We start from the raw sequence: 20,296 nt of genomic DNA, 5'->3' as shown, positions 1-20,296 counted from the left end.
GCATGTCAAATGTACATGTATACAAACACATTATGGCTTCCATTTACCAAGCAAACTGATTACCATGAGACTAACTGAAATGATTATTAATTAATCAAAATTCTCTGCAACATGTACATGTGCAAGTACCTGAAATTTAGGAGGGGCTAACACATTGCCATTGGGAACATCCCAGCAATCTCCGTCTTCTTCAGTTGTCATGACAACTATGTCCAGCCCACTATGATTGACTAGTAGACAGGAGGGTGCTACAGTGACCAGCAGTGTGTTACATCCTGGCCAGTACTCCAGAAGGCTGACATTCAGGTCAATGTTAGGCTGAGGGCCCCCACGGACAGTAGCAGACGTGTTTCCTGGCTGTACTGAGACAGAGGGGTTCAGCAAAGACAGCTCTCTGAATAAGACACATTAACTAAAGATGAAACCAAAACACTCTTCTATTTGGTTTCATGTCGCCAACAAAATACTGGGGGCAACAATGCTGGTGAGGTCCAAAATTGCAACAGCCACACACTGCACTGGTACCAATAATTGCTTTCACAGTTTGTTTGTTTGGCTTGGATTTTAACTGTGTTTAAAAATCTTTTTTACCATAATTAAAACCATCACAAATGTATTAAAAAGTTTCTACCAAGGCATCAGTTCACCTATCCATACATACATTCAGAAGCTTTAGTGAAACAAAAACCTGCAGATTATTTGAGTGAGTGAGTGAGTGAGTTCTTGGGGTATAATGTTGTACCTAACAATTTTTCAGTCAGATGATGACGAAGGAATCCTTAGAGTGCATGCTTGTTGCAGGACGGATTCCCACCGCTCTTTATCTAGTGCTGCTTCACTGAGACGGCTTTCCGAAGGCAAGTAAGCAGCCTCGCCCGAACCATTATACTGATACGAGTCAACCAGTCGTTGCACTATCCCCTTCATGCTTAACGGCAGGCAAGGAAGTTACAACTGCCTCTTTAAAGTCTTAGGTCAGATTATTTGCTTGAGTATCATGTAACTAGTCAATCCAATCCAGGGTACATATGACCAGGAAATTTTCACTAATGCGGTTGATATGAGTTCAAGTCCAGCTCATGCTGGTTTTCCTCTCTGGTCGTATGTGGGTGGATCTTCCAGCAACCTGTCGATGGACATAGGTTTTTCCCTGGGCTCTGTCCGGTTTCCTCCCACCATAATGCTGGCCACCGTCATATAAATGAAATATTCTTGAGTATGGCGTAAAACACCAATCAAATATGTAAGAAAATAAATATCCAGCATCAATCTGTGTTCACTCCTATATTATATAGGTCACAGGCTGTGGGTGAAAACCAAATGTCACACAATATGTACCAATCATAACGCCATTATACAGGTGAAATATGCTGGAGTACGACATGAAAACTTTTATCAAGTAAATAAATAAATAAATTAAAGCTGTTATCCAGCGTTGCCGGGGTCCACTTGACTAGGCTTTTACCACTCCTGGTAGCCTGATGTCTATATAGTTCATGATAATGGTAAAAAACACAAAAAAAGTAAAGGAATGTACTGGATTTGAACCCTACACTGCCAAGCATCATTTACAATTGGCCAAGTACTGAAGACTAAAATAGAGATCAGGCAGCTTTGATCTTCTGCTGATACCCAAGGACAAAAGACAGAAAGAACATATTGTTGTGAAGTTGGTGCACAGAAAACAGAAAAGAAGAAAGAATACATTGTTGTGAAGTTGGTGCACAGAAAACAGAAAAGAAAGAATACATTGTTGTGAAGTTGGTGGACAAAAAAGAAGACAGAATACATTGTTGTGAAGTTGGTGGACAAAAAAGAAGAAAGAATACATTGTTGTGAAGTTGGTGCACAGAAAACAGAAAGGAAGAAAGAATACATTGTTGTGAAGTTGGTGGACAGAAAACAGAAAAGAAGAAAGAAGACACTGTTGTGAAGTTGGTGGACAGAAAACAGAAAAGAAGAAAGAGTACATTGTTGTGAAGTTGGTGGACAGAAAACAAAAAAGAAGAAAGAATACACTGTTGTGAAATTGGTGGACAGAAAACAGAAAAGAAGAAAGAAGACACTGTTGTGAAGTTGGTGGACAGAAAACAGAAAAGAAGAAAGAACACACTGTTGGGAAGTTGGTGGACAGAAAACAAAAAAGAAGAAAGAACACACTGTTGTGAAGTTGGTGGACAGAAAACAGAAAAGAAGAAAGAATACATTGTTGTGAAGTTGGTGGACAGCAAACAGAAAAGAAGACAGAATACACTGTTGTGAAGTTGGTGGACAGAAAACAGAAAAAAAGAAAGAATACATTGTTGCAGAGCTAATGATCATTCCCACAGTAAACTGCAGTCAATGGTTTCATGCAATCTACCACGAATCTGTCATTTTATTTACAAAGGACGATTTTGTCAAATTTTTGTTAGTTTTTTGGTCATAAGGTGAAAACAACACAAAGTACAAAAATAATTCTTGCAGATTTGTAACTGTGATATCAAGGAGCACCAGAGAATGTTTTTGTTTAAAGATTTTAAGCAATTTTAAAAATTGTCCTACTTTCATATTTTCAAGCCAAGTTCATTGGTCAGTTTTGGCCTTATTTGCATATCAAACAAAAAGTTTTTTACAACATGGGTAGGGCAATACACCTAAAAACTGAAAACGAGAAGTTTATCTCGATAAGTCTAGGCATTTTGGAGAAGATTCAAAATGGCCGCTAAATCATGTGACTGCAAAAACAGCAGAAAACAATGTAAAAAAACATGGTCCATGTAACAGCAAGTTTATACTTCCACATCTAAATGCATGCACTGCCCTGTATGCAGACTGACTGCTTTACTGGTAGCTCAGTCCTTGTCACATAGAGAACACCTGGACCAGGGCACATGTAGATATCTGTCAATCATCGGGGCCTGGTTAGCGTATAGTAAAGAACACAAGGCTTGCGCAAAACAAAGCTAACTTTTGGAAATACATGCACAACATACATTGGGTGAACCAATCACAACTGCAGTGCAAACCAGATAATTAAGAGAACATATACATGATATATATTCTTCGTAGCCATCCATCATCCATGTATTACACTATATAGAATGTGTATGTAAATGTGCCAAATTTGGTAAATCTGCATTTGGACATTATTTAAAAGGGTGCATGTCCTGTGTTTTTTGACACCGGTCAACAATTTTCACCTTACATACAGTACATGTGTAGTCCTTTATACACAGCAATTTTCAACTTTACGGCTGTAACAATTTTCTGTCAAGTGACCTGCAAAAATGCGGGAAATTGCTTTATTTCGCGTTTCGATCGCAATTTGTGACAAAAATATACATAGCAGTACAAAAAGTGATCAGGACGTCAAACTATGTCTGGTAACATGTAAAGAATTACATGTAAAAAATTAGTTCAAATTTTTCGTTTTCCGATGACGTCACATCATATGTATCAGTCAAAGCCTAATTTGCATACACACTGCATCCTTTCCTGTCCAAATAGCCTCCATGGAACGCTTGTTAAGTGTGCTAAATTTAAAGTCAATCAGACGTTGCGTTTTGGAAAAAATGGCTGTCACACATTTTTACGTCAACCCAAAATGGCCGCCAGATCACGTGACTCAGGTCACCCAACTTTTTACTCATAATAGCCCATTTCCGGGTATTTCACCTACCTCAGTTTCATGCACTTCTGTTAAGACATTTTAGCTGTAGAACTTTTTCAATTTCGAAAAATGAAAAAATGGTGATTTTTGGGGGGCATGTACTACTTCCAGCTTGCTGACGTCACTTCTGACTATGTAAATGTTATCTGCCTGCCTTGGGATGATGTTAGGCCTTCAGATTGCATCTCTAGCTTCATTGATTTAGGAGATATACCCATTTCAAGTTTTGATGACGTCACTTCTGGTTTTGCAAAAATTGCATATTTGGCATCAGTGTTCAAATCTGCATCAGAAAGGACTATTTGCTCGACATCACCTTTGAAAATGTAGAAATTATTACTAAAAAATGAAGAAAGTACACAATCACACCTTGAATGTACCTAGGCTTTGTGCAACTGTAGTTCAAATTTCAGCTCATTCGCATTAGTCGTTCTGGAGAAGAAGATTTTTTTAAAGTTTTCATCAAAATCCAAGATGGCCGCCACATCACGTGACCCCATCTGCCCAAAAGGTAGGAGGCACAACAGACAAATATACTAAAATTTCAAAAACTTCGGCTTAACCGTTTTCTCTAGAAAAGCGTCACAGTTTTGCCAAGAATAATACTAAACACATATAACCCTAACAGATAAAATGAATGGCTTGAACCCTTAATAAATATAGCTGCTAAAGCAGCGATTCCGGGGTTCAAGTCGACAGTGCCCACCTATGCGGTGTTATCTTAATGGTGTCCATGTATAGATACATGTTGAGACATTTTCGCCGTAGAAGTTTTTCAATTTTGAAAAATGAAAAAATGGCAATTTTTTGGGGAATGTACTACTTCAGGTTTGCTGACCTCACGGCTGTGTAAAGGTTTTCTGGTTGCCTTGGGATGATGTTAAGCCATGAGATTGCAACTCTAGCGTCATTGGTTAAGGATATACCCACGTACGGTTTTGCTGACATCACACCCATTTTTATAAAAATTGCATTTTCAGAATTAGCATCTAAACTGCATCAGATGAAACAATTTCCGCCAGTAAAATTCTGAACAGTTTAGAAAATATTTTGAAAAAATCAGTTTTTCGGTCACATGATAATTTCATCCCATAGAGAGCTTGTACAATTTTCACTGCAGAAAGTTTCCATTATCACCCTGAATGTATCTAGGCCTTGTGCAAGTGCTCTTTGAATTTCAGCTCAATTGCATCAGCCATTCTGGAGAAGAAGATGTTTAAAGGTTTTCATTAAAATCCAATATGGCCGCCAAGTCACATGATCAAATATTTCCAAAAGCTTAGGTGCAAAACTTCAGGTCTGTAGCTAATACACACAGAAATTTCATAACTGTGCGACTTGCCATGGTTTATCGTCTACTTTCACACCATATATGTTCAACTCTTTTACATTTACATACATTGTACACCTTAGTCCTCTCAAATCTTCAGGGTTTTTTTCCAGGGTTTCCAAGATAGAAAAATTCCCATTTTCCAGTCTCCTTGGAATAAATATTCTATAGTGATACAAGCTTCAAGCAATGTAAAATTAAGCTTATAAGCCATTTCAAAGATGCCAAAGAACAAATTTCTTCAAGAAAGACTAAAACTACTATATACAGTCTAAGATCTGGGCGAACTGGTTGCCATTAAAGTTGCATGCTCGCAGCATTGTGAATGCTTTGTGAAACTGGCCCCAGGTTGCTTCTGTAGTCTGTCTATAAAACAACTGGTTCTCAGTTTGAAGACTTATCAATGCCCAACCACAAAACCCCCTTTTTCCAGGCCTTGAAGAGTTACTTTCAATATTGGAAGTTTTCAAGGCTGGATACGACCCCTGTACATACCTATTGCTGTCCTCATAGCAGAATGGCCAGGTGCCATTGTGCTTATTCTTACTCCTCTCGTAACACAGCCTGTCAAGGTCCACTGTGTCCAGCTTGGTACGTGTCACCTGTTCTATCAGACCAGTGGACAGAGATACAGCAGGGCTGGACTTGGGCAGGGTGGGTCTGTAAACAGCAATGGTGTTAAAAGTTTATTTCATTTACTATTCAAGACAGGTGCATTCCATTTGTCCTTTGTTGTTCCCAGGAAGAGGAAGTGGCCAGTGTTTGTTGAATTTCACTTGCCATTATTTACCAGCCAAGAACAACAATGACAATATCTCAATATAGGGGGTCAGATCACCACAAACATTTCTTTTTTATTTCTTACAATAATATTGAGTCCAAATCATACTGAATGGAGATCTGAATGGAGATTAGATTTAGACATGGATTACAATGAAAGTAATGTGTGTAGTACCAAAACTTACGACGGTGAAGTAGACAATGATGAAAGAAGGCTGGCTATGTTCACACATTGTTGTGTTCATTGCCAGATATCCAGATGCTACCTCGATATCTGGGTTTGAACCTATACCCTTAGTGTCCTACAGACTGACGCAGTCCTGCTCCCCCTTACAACTCTATGGTACCATATCAGATACAGAGCTACAAGCATCAATAGAGTCCAGAGCCGAGTGTTTCATTTCCTGGGTATATAATATATTGAAAAATACTTTTCCAAAAGGTGACTGCCCTTTAAATTAGAAGAAATTGTCACCATATGTAAATATTGACCTAATTTCCCTGATGATGGCAGTTATAAGGGCACCTAGCTCTTTTCTTTGGGGAGGGGGGGGGGCAAAAAAAGTTATCGCATTTGTTGGCTCATAAAGTTTTAGTGGCTGAACACTTATGCCATATGGTTTTATTATGTTTCATATCTTGCATTTTGTTTATTTATTTGATTGGTGTTTTATGCTGGACCCAAGAATATTTCACTTACATGACTGCGGCCAGCATTATGGTGGGAGGAAACTGGGCAGAGCCAGGGAGAAACCCACAACCATCCGCAGGTTGCTGGAAGACCTTCCACTTACGGACAGAGAGGAAGCCAGCATGAGCTGGACTTGAACTCACAGTGACCGCATTGGTGAGAGGCCCGCTCATATCTTTTATCATTTGTGCTATATTTAAAGTTTCATTCAACCGGCAGAAAAAAGGCTGGCCTAAAAAGTGAATTCATTCGCAATTAAAACAGCTTTTTTAGAATGCCATCACTAATTAGGTAACCTTACCCGAGCTGGAATGTGAGTTGGTGAGTGAGATCTCCTCCCATACACTGTAACTCCAGTTCTCTCCCCTGGCCTGGGGCCTCCACCTGTGACTGAGACTTGAGCTTGGTTGTCTCTATGTTAATGTACACAGGGTGTGGCAGGTGACTTCTTACCACGTATAGCGGAGACAGTAAAACCTGGAGAAAAATGAACTTTTTCAACATTTTAACCCACATATATTTTGTACTGAGGGCAAAAGTAATTGAATTAGGGCCGGATTGAAAAACCTGTCATAGCACTTTCACCATGGTGATGTATCATGGCTGTTCAAGGCTGTTCATAAGGTGGGTGCAAGTTACTGTGACTGCCTAGCACAGATCTAACATAGATGTGTTGATATGGTAAAGGCAATCCTATTGCTTACAACCTGTCCATGCACAACCATTCCACCGACTCACTAACTGTGCACCACAGGCTCACTACAGGCACATCACACTCACTACATGTGCACCACAGACTCAATACATGTGCATCACAGACTCACTACATGTGTGCCACAGACTCACTACCTGTGCACCACAGCCTCACTCATGTGCACCAGAGACACACTACATGCGCACCACAGTCTCACTACAGGCACATCACAGACACACTACATGTGCACCACAGTCTCACTACAGGCACATCACAGACACACTACATGTGCACCACGGTCTCACTACAGGCACATCACAGACACACTACATGTGCACCACAGTCTCACTACCGGCACAGCACAGAATCCCTACATGTGCACCACACACTCACTACAGGTGCACCACACTCACTACATGTGCACCACACACTCACTACATGCACATCACAGATGCACTATATGTACACCACAGTCTCACCACAGGCACATCACAGAAACATTACATGTGCACCACAGTCTCACTACAGGCACACAACAGACTCAATACATGTGTACCACAGACTTACTACATGTGCACCACAGACTCACCACAGACACACTACATGTGCACCACAGTCTCACTACAGGAACATCATAGACACACTACATGTGTACCACAGACTCACTACATGTGCACCACAGACTCACTACAGACACACTATATGTGCACCACAGTTTCACTACAGGCACACCACAGACACACTACATGTGCACCACAGTCTCACTACCGGCACACCACAGACTCCCTACATGTGCACCACACACTCACTACAGGTGCACCACACTCACTACATGTGCACCACACACTCACTACAGGCACATCACAGACACACTACATGCACACCACAGTCTCACCACAGGCACATCACAAACACATTACATGTACACCACAGTCTCACTACAGACTCAATACTGTGTACCACAGACTTACTACATGTGCACCACAGACTCACTACAGACACACCACAGACACACTACATGTGCACCACAGTCTCACTACAGGAACATCACAGACACACTACATGTGTACCACAGACTCACTACATGTGCACCACAGACTCACTACAGACACACTATATGTGCACCACAGTTTCACTACAGGCACACCACAGACACACTACAACTGTACTTCTGTGAAAGAACTTGTACCCTGGATTATACATGTGCTGTACAGTATTTTATAATGTGACAGGCCAGTTAAGTTTAGTTTATTTATTTCTTACTCACAAAGACCCATTGGGTCCATTCACAGATGAGAACAAACAACCTTTGTCTGCACTAGGCCAACACTTCTACAAAGGGCTTAAGTACCAATCATCCTGCTTGTAGCACTGAATTGTGATCGGGTTGAATACCTTACTTTGGTTTGAACTAGGATCTTCGGGACTGTAGCCTACACTTCCAATTGTGCCACTAATCATCTTACAGCACCTGAATTGTGATGGGGTGACCATGCTGGGGTTTGAGCAAACAACTTTTATATTTTTGGACTACAACCTGCCCTTCTACACTATATTTACCAACAGGCGAAGTCGTAGTCTTGATAACATTCCAATGTAATGCAGAAACTTACCAGTGTCTGCCTGATTCCGTCCACATTCTGCTGGTAGGTGTGGCACCATACATGTATACAGCTGCCTCGGTCATGCAACGGGATCTGAAACAAGGTATATCAAGCATCTGACAAAATACTCCGTTTTCACCCGATAGCAATGGTCACAAGGGGGCATATAAAAAGACAAAATCCCTGTTCCTCAAATAGCTACAAAATTATGGTGAAGCTATCAGTTAAATTAACACTGGCTCAAAACGATAAAGCAATGGTTTACGGGAAATTCAGGTTGTGTGTTAGAATCCAGCTTTTGTTGTTTTGGCTGTGGATATACAGTACAGCTGGATCTTAACCATCAATCCTACGCCCACTGTGGTCGGATGACCTGTGTATCATACGCCCACTATATGCTGACCCTGGCCAGACCCTGATGAAACACTCCATCATCTTCCGCCTCCCATCCACAAAGGGTTCGCCGATATGGCGGCACCATGGTCAGCATATCATATTACAACATTCATTTGATTGCTGGAGTTTGATGTAACGACAATGGCTATACACTGTAGGCCCTGTATTATTCGCGAGACTTTCTCTATACATTTTTAGAATTTTATTTCTGATTTTGAACAGGAGACATGTGCACAGACGAGTCTTATATTTCGTGAAAGGTTATTATTTGGGCTATTTTAAAGAAGAAGTAAAAATTGGAAAGGATGTGCACTAATAGACGTCTTTTTACCGCTACCGAAAATCTCCGGTTTTGATTTTTACTTCCTTTGCTGTATTTTACTTATTCACACATGGATAAGTACAGGAATATTCTCAAAATATGTATAACATGTTATAGCTTGATTTTATGCAAGGTTTAGGATCATATATATATATATATATATATATATATATATATATATATATATATATATCTATATATGGTATACTCTGGTTTATACTATAGTGTATACATATGTACATATATATATATATATATATATATATATATTTATGCCTGGGACCTACACTGCATGTCTTCACATGTATATACAGGCTACATATGGTTGTGCTTGTCTTATAATAAACATGTTTTTTTCCTTATAAAAAATAATAAATATGACAAGATCAGCAACTGTGAATTTGGGGATACCATTCAGGAACTCAAGATTAAAGGGAAAAACATTAAAAAGCTGACCTTTATACTTGTCAGTGGTTCAAATTTTATAAATTGTAGGCCTTGTTGGATGTACTGATATGACCCATTACATATGTATTTTCAACAGAGGTTTTTTTTAAGTGTATATAAGCATGCAGTCTGACACACATCACACAATAAAGTCAAATATTCCTGCAAAATTTTGTATCCAACATGAAACTGTGACAAATTCACTGATAAGCCAAAGACCTTGAGTTCGTTCCCAAATTCTGAAACATCGCCATGGTTGTATAGAACTGTCATTTACAGTGCGGCGGACTTCAGAGAAAGCAATATTTTACATATACATGTATTTGTTGTCACATAACTCTGCCATAAGTACGCTCTAAGTAAGTTTGTTATTTCAAAATTAGTAAAGTAGTTTTTATAAAAACAAAATATGGTATACTCAAGGGAATGGTGTATACAGGTGGTTGACCCAAAATAGTAGGGAAACAACACAGTAAATGTGCTAGGACTCGTCACTGTGTTCGTAACAGATGTGATGGTTTACAGGATATTGGACCATATTTAGCGTTAAAACATTTGATGATCACGGGCCAACGGTCCGCTGACGGCCGAGGGTCCCTATTCTATGATCGGAGGAGCGAGTCACGGACGGCGTATAAAGCGCATGATCGGCGCATCCAGCCACAATAGGCGTAGGATTGATTATTAGGATCGGGCTGTATTGTACACGTAAGTAGTCCAGAGGTTTCTCATGTACCTGGTAAGAACAGGTGCCCTTCAGCGGGCATTCCAGTATCCTCCATGCCATACAAGTACAAAATTCTTGAGCAGAGCTCAAATTTAAAATCTTTCAAAATCTTGGTTCGAAACGTTTTCAGATGAGTAGTTTCCTGATCCGAAATCTCATCACAGTCTCAAAGATAAAGCGGTAAACCCCAATTCCTTCTCGACCCTTTCGCACATGAAAGAGCAGTTTTCAGTGCAATCCATGCACCCTTATAATTTGATTTTAGAGACCAAACTACATTAGTTGGATTGGCCAATTTCAGGTCTTCACGAAAAGTATAATTTTATCAGCCCACAAAGAATAATGACCTCAGAATATACCTGAATAAACATCTTGCAATCATGTGAAAAAGTTGAAGAATTACAGTAATTCTAAGCCGGGTTTTTCAATTCAGCATCCTCTCTCTCTAAGATCAAGCACAAATTTTTCACGCTTCTCATCCACTGAGCATATTTTACATAAAATTTCAACATCCCGTAATAACACAAAATCTTGTTTTCAACACTTACCTTAACCAATCGTGCGTCCTTCATCCGGTCACCTGACACAAACACTTCCTGTGACCACATGGTTTTAATACTGGTTAATCTGACCCTGAAAGACCTCATGTCGCTCTGCTCCAGCACCCACGTGGGGGGTGTGGCACCCGGTCCCAACATCACGCTGTTTTCTGCGATAGGTGTTGCATCTGCGGGGCCTGTGGACATCTTTAGCTCCAGGGTGTGGGAGAGTCGACTGGACACCATCAACTGACCACTGATGATGACCTGTAAAAGTACAAGTGCATAACAAAGGCTCTTTGATGAGAACTAAACACTACCATGCCAAAAAGGATGCAACACATATCTGTAATTAAACAGACAGATGTCTTTTATTGACCTAAAAAAATATCTGATCATAGTTTTATTGCAATTAAAAAGACTACGGTATTCATGAGGTAAAAAAAAGACTATGCCTTTTCTAAAGATGAAAACATCATATGCCAATGATTGCTTCACTGTGCATTACCCTCATAAAGTATAGATCTAGTCCTTATATTGTCACATGTGAGAAGGTCTGCCAACCTGCGGTCATCATGGGTTTCCAAGCTCTGCCTGGTTTTCTCCCACCATAATGCTGGCGGCAGTTGTGTAAGTGAAATATTCTTGAGTACGGCGTAATACACCAACCAAATAAACAAATAAATAAATCAATGTATTGTCACATGACCTCTACTCACATAACTTATTTTAGCAAAAAATTCTAAAATATCATTGCTTTGAAGCAATCTGCAATGTTCACTGGAATCCAACAAACTTGACAAAACTCAAATGATATTCTGGTAGACTACTCAACCTGTGTGTGAACGTTGGACAGGTGTTTGACCATGATGACCACAATATACATCTGTTCTGCTGTGTTCACTCAATTCACAAACTCAAGATCGTGTGTTATTTACCTGTGTGTGTACGCTGGACATGTGTTTTATCTTGATGACCACCGTACACCTCTGTTCTGCTGTGTTCACTCAATTCGCAAACTCAAGATCGTGTGATATTTACCTGTGTGTGAGTGTTGGACAGGTGTTTCACTTACATGACAACAGTATACATCTGCTCTGCTGTGTTCACTCAACTCACAAACTCAAGATCGTGTGATATTTACCCATGTGTGAATGTTGGACAGGTGTTTCACTTGGATGACAACAGTACACCTCTGTTCTGCTGTGTTCACTCAACTCACAAACTCAAGATCGTGTGATATTTACCCGTGTGTGAATGTTGGACAGGTGTTTCACTCAGGTGACAACAGTATACGTCTGTTCTGTTGTGTTCACTCAACTCACAAACTCAAGATCGTGTGATATTTACCTGTGTGTGAATGTTGGACAGGTGTTTCACTCGGATGACAACAGTATACGTCTGTTCTGCTGTGTTCACTCAACTCACAAACTCAAGATAGTGTGATATTTACCTGTGTGTGAATGTTGGACAGGTGTTTCACTTGGATGACAACAGTATACGTCTGTGCTGCTGTGTTCACTCAACTCACAAACTCAAGATCGTGTGATATTTACCTGTGTGTGAAGGCTGGACAGGTGTTTCACACGGATGACAACAGTATACATCTGCTCTGCCCTGTTCAAACGCCTCACAAACTCAAGATCATGTGATAATTACCTGTGTGTGTACGTTGGACAGGTGTTTGACCTTGATGACCACCGTATATGTCTGTTCTGCCGTGTTCACACGCCTCACAAATGTGCGCTGATTGGTCACACTGAAAGGTTCACACCACTGCCACTTGGAGCCGTCTAAACACAGGTGGAGTCTCTGGAAACAAACATCAGTTTTACAATCTCAATGTGTAATAGCTGACAGATGTTTTTGGATTTTAACTTAGAACTCTACATCAGAAATCCAACACTCAATCAACTGACATGAAAGCAGAATTCACATGCCTTAAATTTTTAAAATTTCCAGACGTTTGTAAAAACTCACTGTAAAAATTTACAAAAGTTGTACAACAAATTTGCTAAAGAGAATATCAACATACGACACACAGTTGCTCAGACTGGTCCCGCAGTCTCAATTCCAAGGCTTTTCCAGGCCCAACTACAAAAAACACCTTATTCTCCATGTTTTTCCAAGGCCTGGAAAAGTCTTTTTCAAATTTCAGACTTTTCCAGATCTCCTATTACACTCCTCCCCACTTAACTTCTCCCTTCTCTCGATCAGGGCACACCCACTTTCGCAAAATGTGCAATGTTCATGTGCATCTTGAAAACATCACACATAAAAAAAAAAATAAACTCAACCTGAAGTAACTATTATTTATTAATAACTGTCACTTGAGATGATATTTCATAAAACGGTGACATGTCAGTTACCTGTGGCAGTGTCTGTGTCCTCCAGCTGTACAGGTTCATCTCTCTGCTCTGCACACACACATTCTCATCACTGCCCACCTGAAACACAGCACACACATTGCCATGGACAGACCAATTCAGTTATAAAAGTTATAAAAAAAATTGTTTATTCTTAGGCAAATGACACAATGCTCAGACTTTAATGGTGGAATGGCAGGGAAAATCAGATTCACAGACAAAGGCTTCAGTCATTTCTATTTTTAGGCTTTGTTAAGCTAACCTGCTAACCATCTGCTAACCTGCAAACCACCTGTTACATGCTAACCACCTGCTAACCTGTTAACCACCTGTTAACCACCTGCTAACCACCTACTAACCACCTGCTAACCACCTGCTAGCCTGTTAACCACCTGCTAACCTGCTAACCACCTACTAACCTGCTAACCACCTACTAACCACCTGCTAACCACCCGCTAATCTGCTAGCCACCTGCTAACCCCCTGCTAACCACCATGGAGACCTCATATATGTACATGATATACTTTATTCAACTGTTATTCAACTCAAAACAAAAAAAAAAAAACATTTTCAAACAGCTTGGTTCCAGTAGAACTTTCTTGAACACAATGGTTGATTTTCTCAAATCTTGTAAATGAAAATCTTCCCTGGCAGAGAATGTAACAATCATTTGTGTATGTGTACTATTATAAACTTAGATGTGCAACTAGCACCCAGTTCTATAGAGATTAATCAACACACCAGATTTGCCATGTAATTCTGTGTTTTCACAGACATGTCGTTGCATTTGCAATTACTTGTCTGTAAAGTTTTCCTAGAACGGAAATACTTGGCCGCTCATCCACAGACTCCGCTCGATTCTTTAAGAAAAGCATTAACATAGATTAAATGGGAAATGTCCCATATTTAATAAATCGGACATGGTATTAGTACAGCAAGTGGATCAGTTGAGAAGAAGAATTGAAGTTGTCAACACATGGGCCAGGGAAAACATTGAAACACTGTAACAAATGCGTCGAGTAACCACATGGCGTAATGCAAACGCACTTATGGAAACGTGGCACAATGCATCCTAGAAAAAGGTACTCACTGATCATGCGAATCAAACTATGTTTCATATGGAAGTTAAAATATGACAATTTCACCATACAAAGTATTTGTAGCTATTAAATCTGTGATCAGATAAAGACTCCTCACCTGTCCAAAGCGAATGCTCTGCTGAGTGTTGTTGCAGATGATGTAATGGTTGAAGATGATTCTCGGTGAAGGCTCTCCTATGTTGTCAGTCAACATCTAGAACATCACATAACAAGAACATGAGTGTATAATTATTCAAATAACATTACTTATCTCACTGTGTTATATTAACCAGTGTAAAAATAATAATACATATGTAGGAAAAACATTTTTCAATAGGACATTTCAAAGGATATTCTGTAAATGTATGTTTGACAATATATATATACCTTGCATATTAATTTTCTGAATGTTTCATGGGTGTTTTTTTTTAGCAATACATGGGTTCACAGATGAAAAAAGTCCTTTTATACATAAAATACATTAAAGAAAGGAAACACACTTACAATAGTCTGACCACTGTGTGTACAGCATCTTTACCCAGCCTCATTAACATCAGCATCCAGTCCACATTCAAATCTACTCACCTGTGAGAACACCTGAGCAGCACAGTCCAGTGTGTGTACAGCACCTTTACCCAGCCTCACTAACATCAGCATCCAGTCCACAGTCAAATCTACTCACCTGTGAGAACACCTGAGCAGCACAGTCCAGTGTGTGTACAGCATCTTTACCCAGCCTCATTAACATCAGCATCCAGTCCACATTCAAATCTACTCACCTGTGAGAACACCTGAGCAGCACAGTCCAGTGTGTGTACAGCACCTTTACCCAGCCTCATTAATATCAGTATGACAGTCCACAGTCAAATCTACTCGCCTGTGAGAACACCTGAGCAGCACAGTCCAGTGTGTGTACAGCACCTTTACCCAGCCTCACTAACATCAGCATCCAGTCCACAGTCAAATCTACTCACCTGTGAGAACACCTGAGCAGCACAGTCCAGTGTGTGTACAGCATCTTTACCCAGCCTCATTAACATCAGCATCCAGTCCACATTCAAATCTACTCACCTGTGAGAACACCTGAGCAGCACAGTCCAGTGTGTGTACAGCACCTTTACCCAGCCTCATTAATATCAGTATGACAGTCCACAGTCAAATCTACTCACCTGTGAGAACACCTGAGCAGCACAGTCCAGTGTGTGTACAGCACCTTTTCCTAGCCTCATTAATATCAGTATGACAGTCCACAGTCAAATCTACTCACCTGTGAGAACACCTGAGCAGCACAGTCCAGTGTGTGTACATCATCTTTACCCAGCCTCACTAACATCAGTATGACAGTCCACAGTCAAATCTACTCACCTGTGAGAACACCTGAGCAGCACAGTCCAGTGTGTGTACAGCACCTTTTGCTAGCCTCACTAATATCAGTATGACAGTCCACATTCAAATCTACTCACCTGTCAGAACACCTGGGCAGCACAGTCCAGTGTGTGTACAGCATCTTTACCCAGCCTCACTAACATCAGTATGACAGTCCACAGTCAAATCTACTCACCTGTGAGAACACCTGAGTAGCTCAGTCCAGTGTGTGTACAGCATCTTTACCCAGCCTCACTAACATCAGTATGACAGTCCGCAGTCAAATCTACTCACCTGTGAGAACACCTGAGCAGCTCAGTCCAGCGTGTGTACAGCACATTTACCCAGCCTCACTAACATCAGTATGACAGTCCATAGTCAAATCTACTCACCTGTGAGAACACCTGAGCAGCACAGTCCAGTGTGTGTACATCATCTTTAAACAGCCTCGCTAGCATCAGTATGACAGTCCACAGTCAAATCTACTCACCTGTGAGAACACCTGAGCAGCACAGTCCAGTGTGTGTACAGCACCTTTACTCAGTCTCCCTAACATCGGCTCAACATCAACAGCATAGACCACAGTCAAATCTATTCACCTGTGAGAACACCTGAGCAGTACAGTCCAGTGTGTGTACAGCACCTTTACCCAACCTCACTAACATCAGTATGACAGTCCACAGTCAAATCTACTCACCTGTGAGAACACCTGAGCAGCACAGTCCAGTGTGTGTACAGCACCTTTACCCAGCCTCACTAACATTGGCTCAATATCAACAGCACAGTCCACAGTAAGACTCTGAAAAACAAATAGCATAAAGTCACGTCAACTCTGATAAGTTTTTTCAACAGTGGTAATTACAATCTAATAATAATTATTGTTTTTCTTAATTCCTAATGTTACTTCTTGAAATTTCATCTCAGGTTTATGGGTGAAGGAATCTGTGGGCTCATAGTCAAGGCCATCACAGTTCTTAGTGTACCTGACAAACCTGGCAACTTCAAGGGACTCATCAACTGAGGCGAAAACAAGACTTCCATTGAACGGAACACCTGGGCCTGTTTCTTGTTCTGCACAGGACAAAATCTTACAAACATACATGTGATGTGAATACTGATTTCAACAGACACAGAAATACACAGGAACTATTTTGACGTACAACTGAACCTCGTGTTAAAACCTGTAAATCTAAATATACCTGATCTTCAGGAAAGATGGTCAGGTTGCCGTGGAAACTTGTGGATTCTATGACAGTCTGTCTGGTCAGAAACTTATATTCCACTACATCCAGCTGCGCGGCTGCTGAAATCTGCAAGTGATTACTTACATTACTTCAATTTATGGTCATCTACAATATTTCAGTTACTTGCCACAGGCCAGTGGTTTATTCCAGGTACAAGCTGGCTTCTTCTCTGGCTGTAAGCAGCCTGCGGATGGTTGTGGGTTTCTTCCGGGCTCTGTCCGATTTCCTCCCACCATAATGTTGGCCGTCACCATGAAATATTAGTGAAATATTCTTAAGTATGGCGTAAAACACCAATCAAATAAATAAATAAATAAACGTGTCAGGTACGACAGTTTCCTCTGCCACACTGACTGCTGTTGTATGAGTGAAACATTCTTGAAACATTCTTCGCCAACAATTCATCAATGAATCAATCATGTGCTCCTAAAACGCAATAATGCAGACCTCAAAATTTAAAGATTATGACAGAAACTTTATCCAGGCACCATTTTTTCTTTTTTTTGTAACAAGATTTTAGAGAATATCAAAAGATATTCAAATCAATTCACTTTAAAAAATACATGTACCATTAAACCTTGTCGATGGTTATCTCTGTATCTGATTTCACCTTTTGTAGTTCTCACGTGATTTATTTATTTATTTAATATTTATTTCAATGGTATTTAAAGCTGTGCTCAAGACTTTTCCACATACATACATGTATACACAATTTGTCTTGCCAGAAAGGTTTATGGGTGGAGGAAACTGGAATGCAGGCCCTGTAACATGTGTATTGTGAAATACTTACTCCAATGGTAGTTCGGGCTTGCTGGCCCTGAACCCTGGATATAATAACACCAGGGTTGTCAATGATGATCACACCAAACTCTTGGTCAAGAGGGGCCAAAGAATCAGCAAAGTATGGCTGAAGTTTGGTGGGTATGACTGAAAGATACAAAATATGTATTTCCCCAAATATAAAAAACACTCAAATACTCTACAAAATGTGAGTACAACAGAAAACACATTCCTTACAATGACACTATTAAAAAAAAAGATGTAGTGGGATATTCTACATGTATAACAATGAGTCACGACTAGTTTATATTCAATGGCTTTAATTCAATAAACAGTTTAGCAACAACACCTAAACAAGTGATAACTGAAACAACACACAGACAACTTTTAGTCATGACCTAGCCAGACAAACATACTGAGACTGATTAGTATTTAGTATTTATTTACTTTATTAGAGACTTACACGCTGCTCAAGAATTTATCACTATCGCTTCATAAATACGGCAGCAGCAAGCATTATTGTGTGGGGGGGGAGGGGGGAAGGGGGGGGCACATTGGCAGGAATGGGGTAAAACCCATTTTTATGCCTAGATCCCGTGGCTGGCTCACAGCGACCACACTGGTGAGGCACTTTTAGGCCATTGTGTTGTGCCAGCTCACTAACCACTAGGCTACTGAGACCCCTTATTGAAACTGAATAGGGGGCCTCCGTGGCTCAGTTGGTTAGCGCGCTAGCGCAGCACAATGACCCAGGAGTCTCTCACCAATGCGGTCGCTGTGAGTTCAAGTCCAGCTCATGCTGGCTTTCTCTCCGGCCGTACGTGGGAAGGTTTGTCAGCAACCTGCGGATGGTCGTGGGTTTCCCCCGGTCGTGCCCGGTTTCCACCCACCATAATGCTGGCCGTCGTCAAAAAAAAAAAAAAACATGAATAACACTAGGCTACAGAGACCCCTTATTGAAAATGAATAACACTAGGCTACAGAGACCCCTTATTGAAAATGAATAACACTAGGCTACAGAGACCCCTTATTGAAAATGAATAACACTAGGCTACAGAGACCCCTTATTGAAAATGAATAACACTATTCTAAACTCTCATATATAAATTTAGACTGTGTGAGCTTTCTGCGTCTCTGATGCTGCTACAGTGGTGTGACCAATGAGAAAATGAAATGATAACCTACTGCACTTTCCTACTTACCATCACCCATTTGCTGCAGATGGTTGCTCAGATGGACCTCAATGAGGGAGACAGACAGAGAGACCTGTAGGGTGGGGATGAGACTTGGGACAAAGCACGAGTCCACCCGGATACACGCCGCCAGGGACATGGGCAGTACCATACAGCTGCTTCTCACTGAAGAACTGGTCGATGTCCTCTCTCTGTAACCACGGTAACAATGGGGACAGAAATGAACCATAGGATTCTCCTGAGTAATATACACGTGAGTCTGGATTAACTGAATGAATTGTGAGCTGATGTGAGTTCCAGGACATCAGGCCAATGCTCGTCACTAAATTACTAGTACTGTTTGTTTTCCCACCCATAACCTAACTGCTGAAGTGAACCTGAGAAAAATATCTGCTTATTTAGTGGATTGCAAATAGAATGCAATACTCAAATTTTTCACTTATACAACGATGCCCAGTTTTATGCATGGAGAAAACTGGGGTTAAAAAAAAACCAAAAAAAAAAAAAATAAATAACACTTCTCCAGGTACATGTACCTGATTTATTCACTCAAATGCATACAGTGGTTGTCTCATAAGGAGGAAACCTTAATGTTCACAGTTAACTACAACCCTTATTCAGGAAACTGAGAGAACTTCCAAAGAGCTGGATTTGAGCATGCCTTGAGTCCATCAGGTGTGATGAGAGCTGTGCTTTAGACAGATGACACCACCTATTACCTCTTTTAGTTGGATTTTTTTTAGCAACTTTTTGATGTTGTCTAATTTGTCAAAATTTTGTGTGATGGGAAAGATGGGATCCAGACAAATAGAAGATTTACAAGGGGAGATAACCATACTTACTCAGCCTCTTCTTCCTCCTGATCCATATGACCCGACATAACCACCCTCCACATCAGGGCCACCACCAGATTATTGACATGAGGCTTCACCTCTGGCAGAGACAGCAGACATGTTTTATCCTCTGACAGGAAAAACTCTTGATAGTCCACAAACTCTCTCCCCATCACATCCCAGTATTGAAGCGTGCATGGGATCTGTAATAATACGGGGCAGAAATCATTAAATGTACTTGAATATTAATGAAA

The 20,296-nt window shown here is 40.5% G+C and overlaps 1 protein-coding gene across 1 annotated transcript in view; it reads right to left on the bottom strand.

Annotated features, from left to right (window-relative positions):
* LOC135476897 (intermembrane lipid transfer protein VPS13B-like) overlaps nucleotides 1-20,296 on the bottom strand; it is a 69,807-nt gene that overhangs the window by 16,461 nt on the left and 33,050 nt on the right. Inside the window, 13 exon segments of the mRNA XM_064757041.1 lie at nucleotides 130-394; nucleotides 5,478-5,642; nucleotides 6,755-6,930; nucleotides 8,761-8,844; nucleotides 11,192-11,449; nucleotides 12,842-12,994; nucleotides 13,552-13,629; nucleotides 14,746-14,841; nucleotides 16,690-16,791; nucleotides 17,192-17,302; nucleotides 18,027-18,163; nucleotides 19,219-19,400; nucleotides 20,052-20,245. Coding sequence (XP_064613111.1) covers nucleotides 130-394; nucleotides 5,478-5,642; nucleotides 6,755-6,930; nucleotides 8,761-8,844; nucleotides 11,192-11,449; nucleotides 12,842-12,994; nucleotides 13,552-13,629; nucleotides 14,746-14,841; nucleotides 16,690-16,791; nucleotides 17,192-17,302; nucleotides 18,027-18,163; nucleotides 19,219-19,400; nucleotides 20,052-20,245 — 2,001 coding nt within the window.

This window comes from Liolophura sinensis, chromosome 10, assembly GCF_032854445.1.
Source record: "Liolophura sinensis isolate JHLJ2023 chromosome 10, CUHK_Ljap_v2, whole genome shotgun sequence".
NCBI classification, from domain to species: Eukaryota; Metazoa; Mollusca; class Polyplacophora; order Chitonida; family Chitonidae; genus Liolophura; species Liolophura sinensis.
Note: the sequence above shows the minus strand (reverse complement) of the source record. Positions and strands in the feature narration are given on the sequence as shown.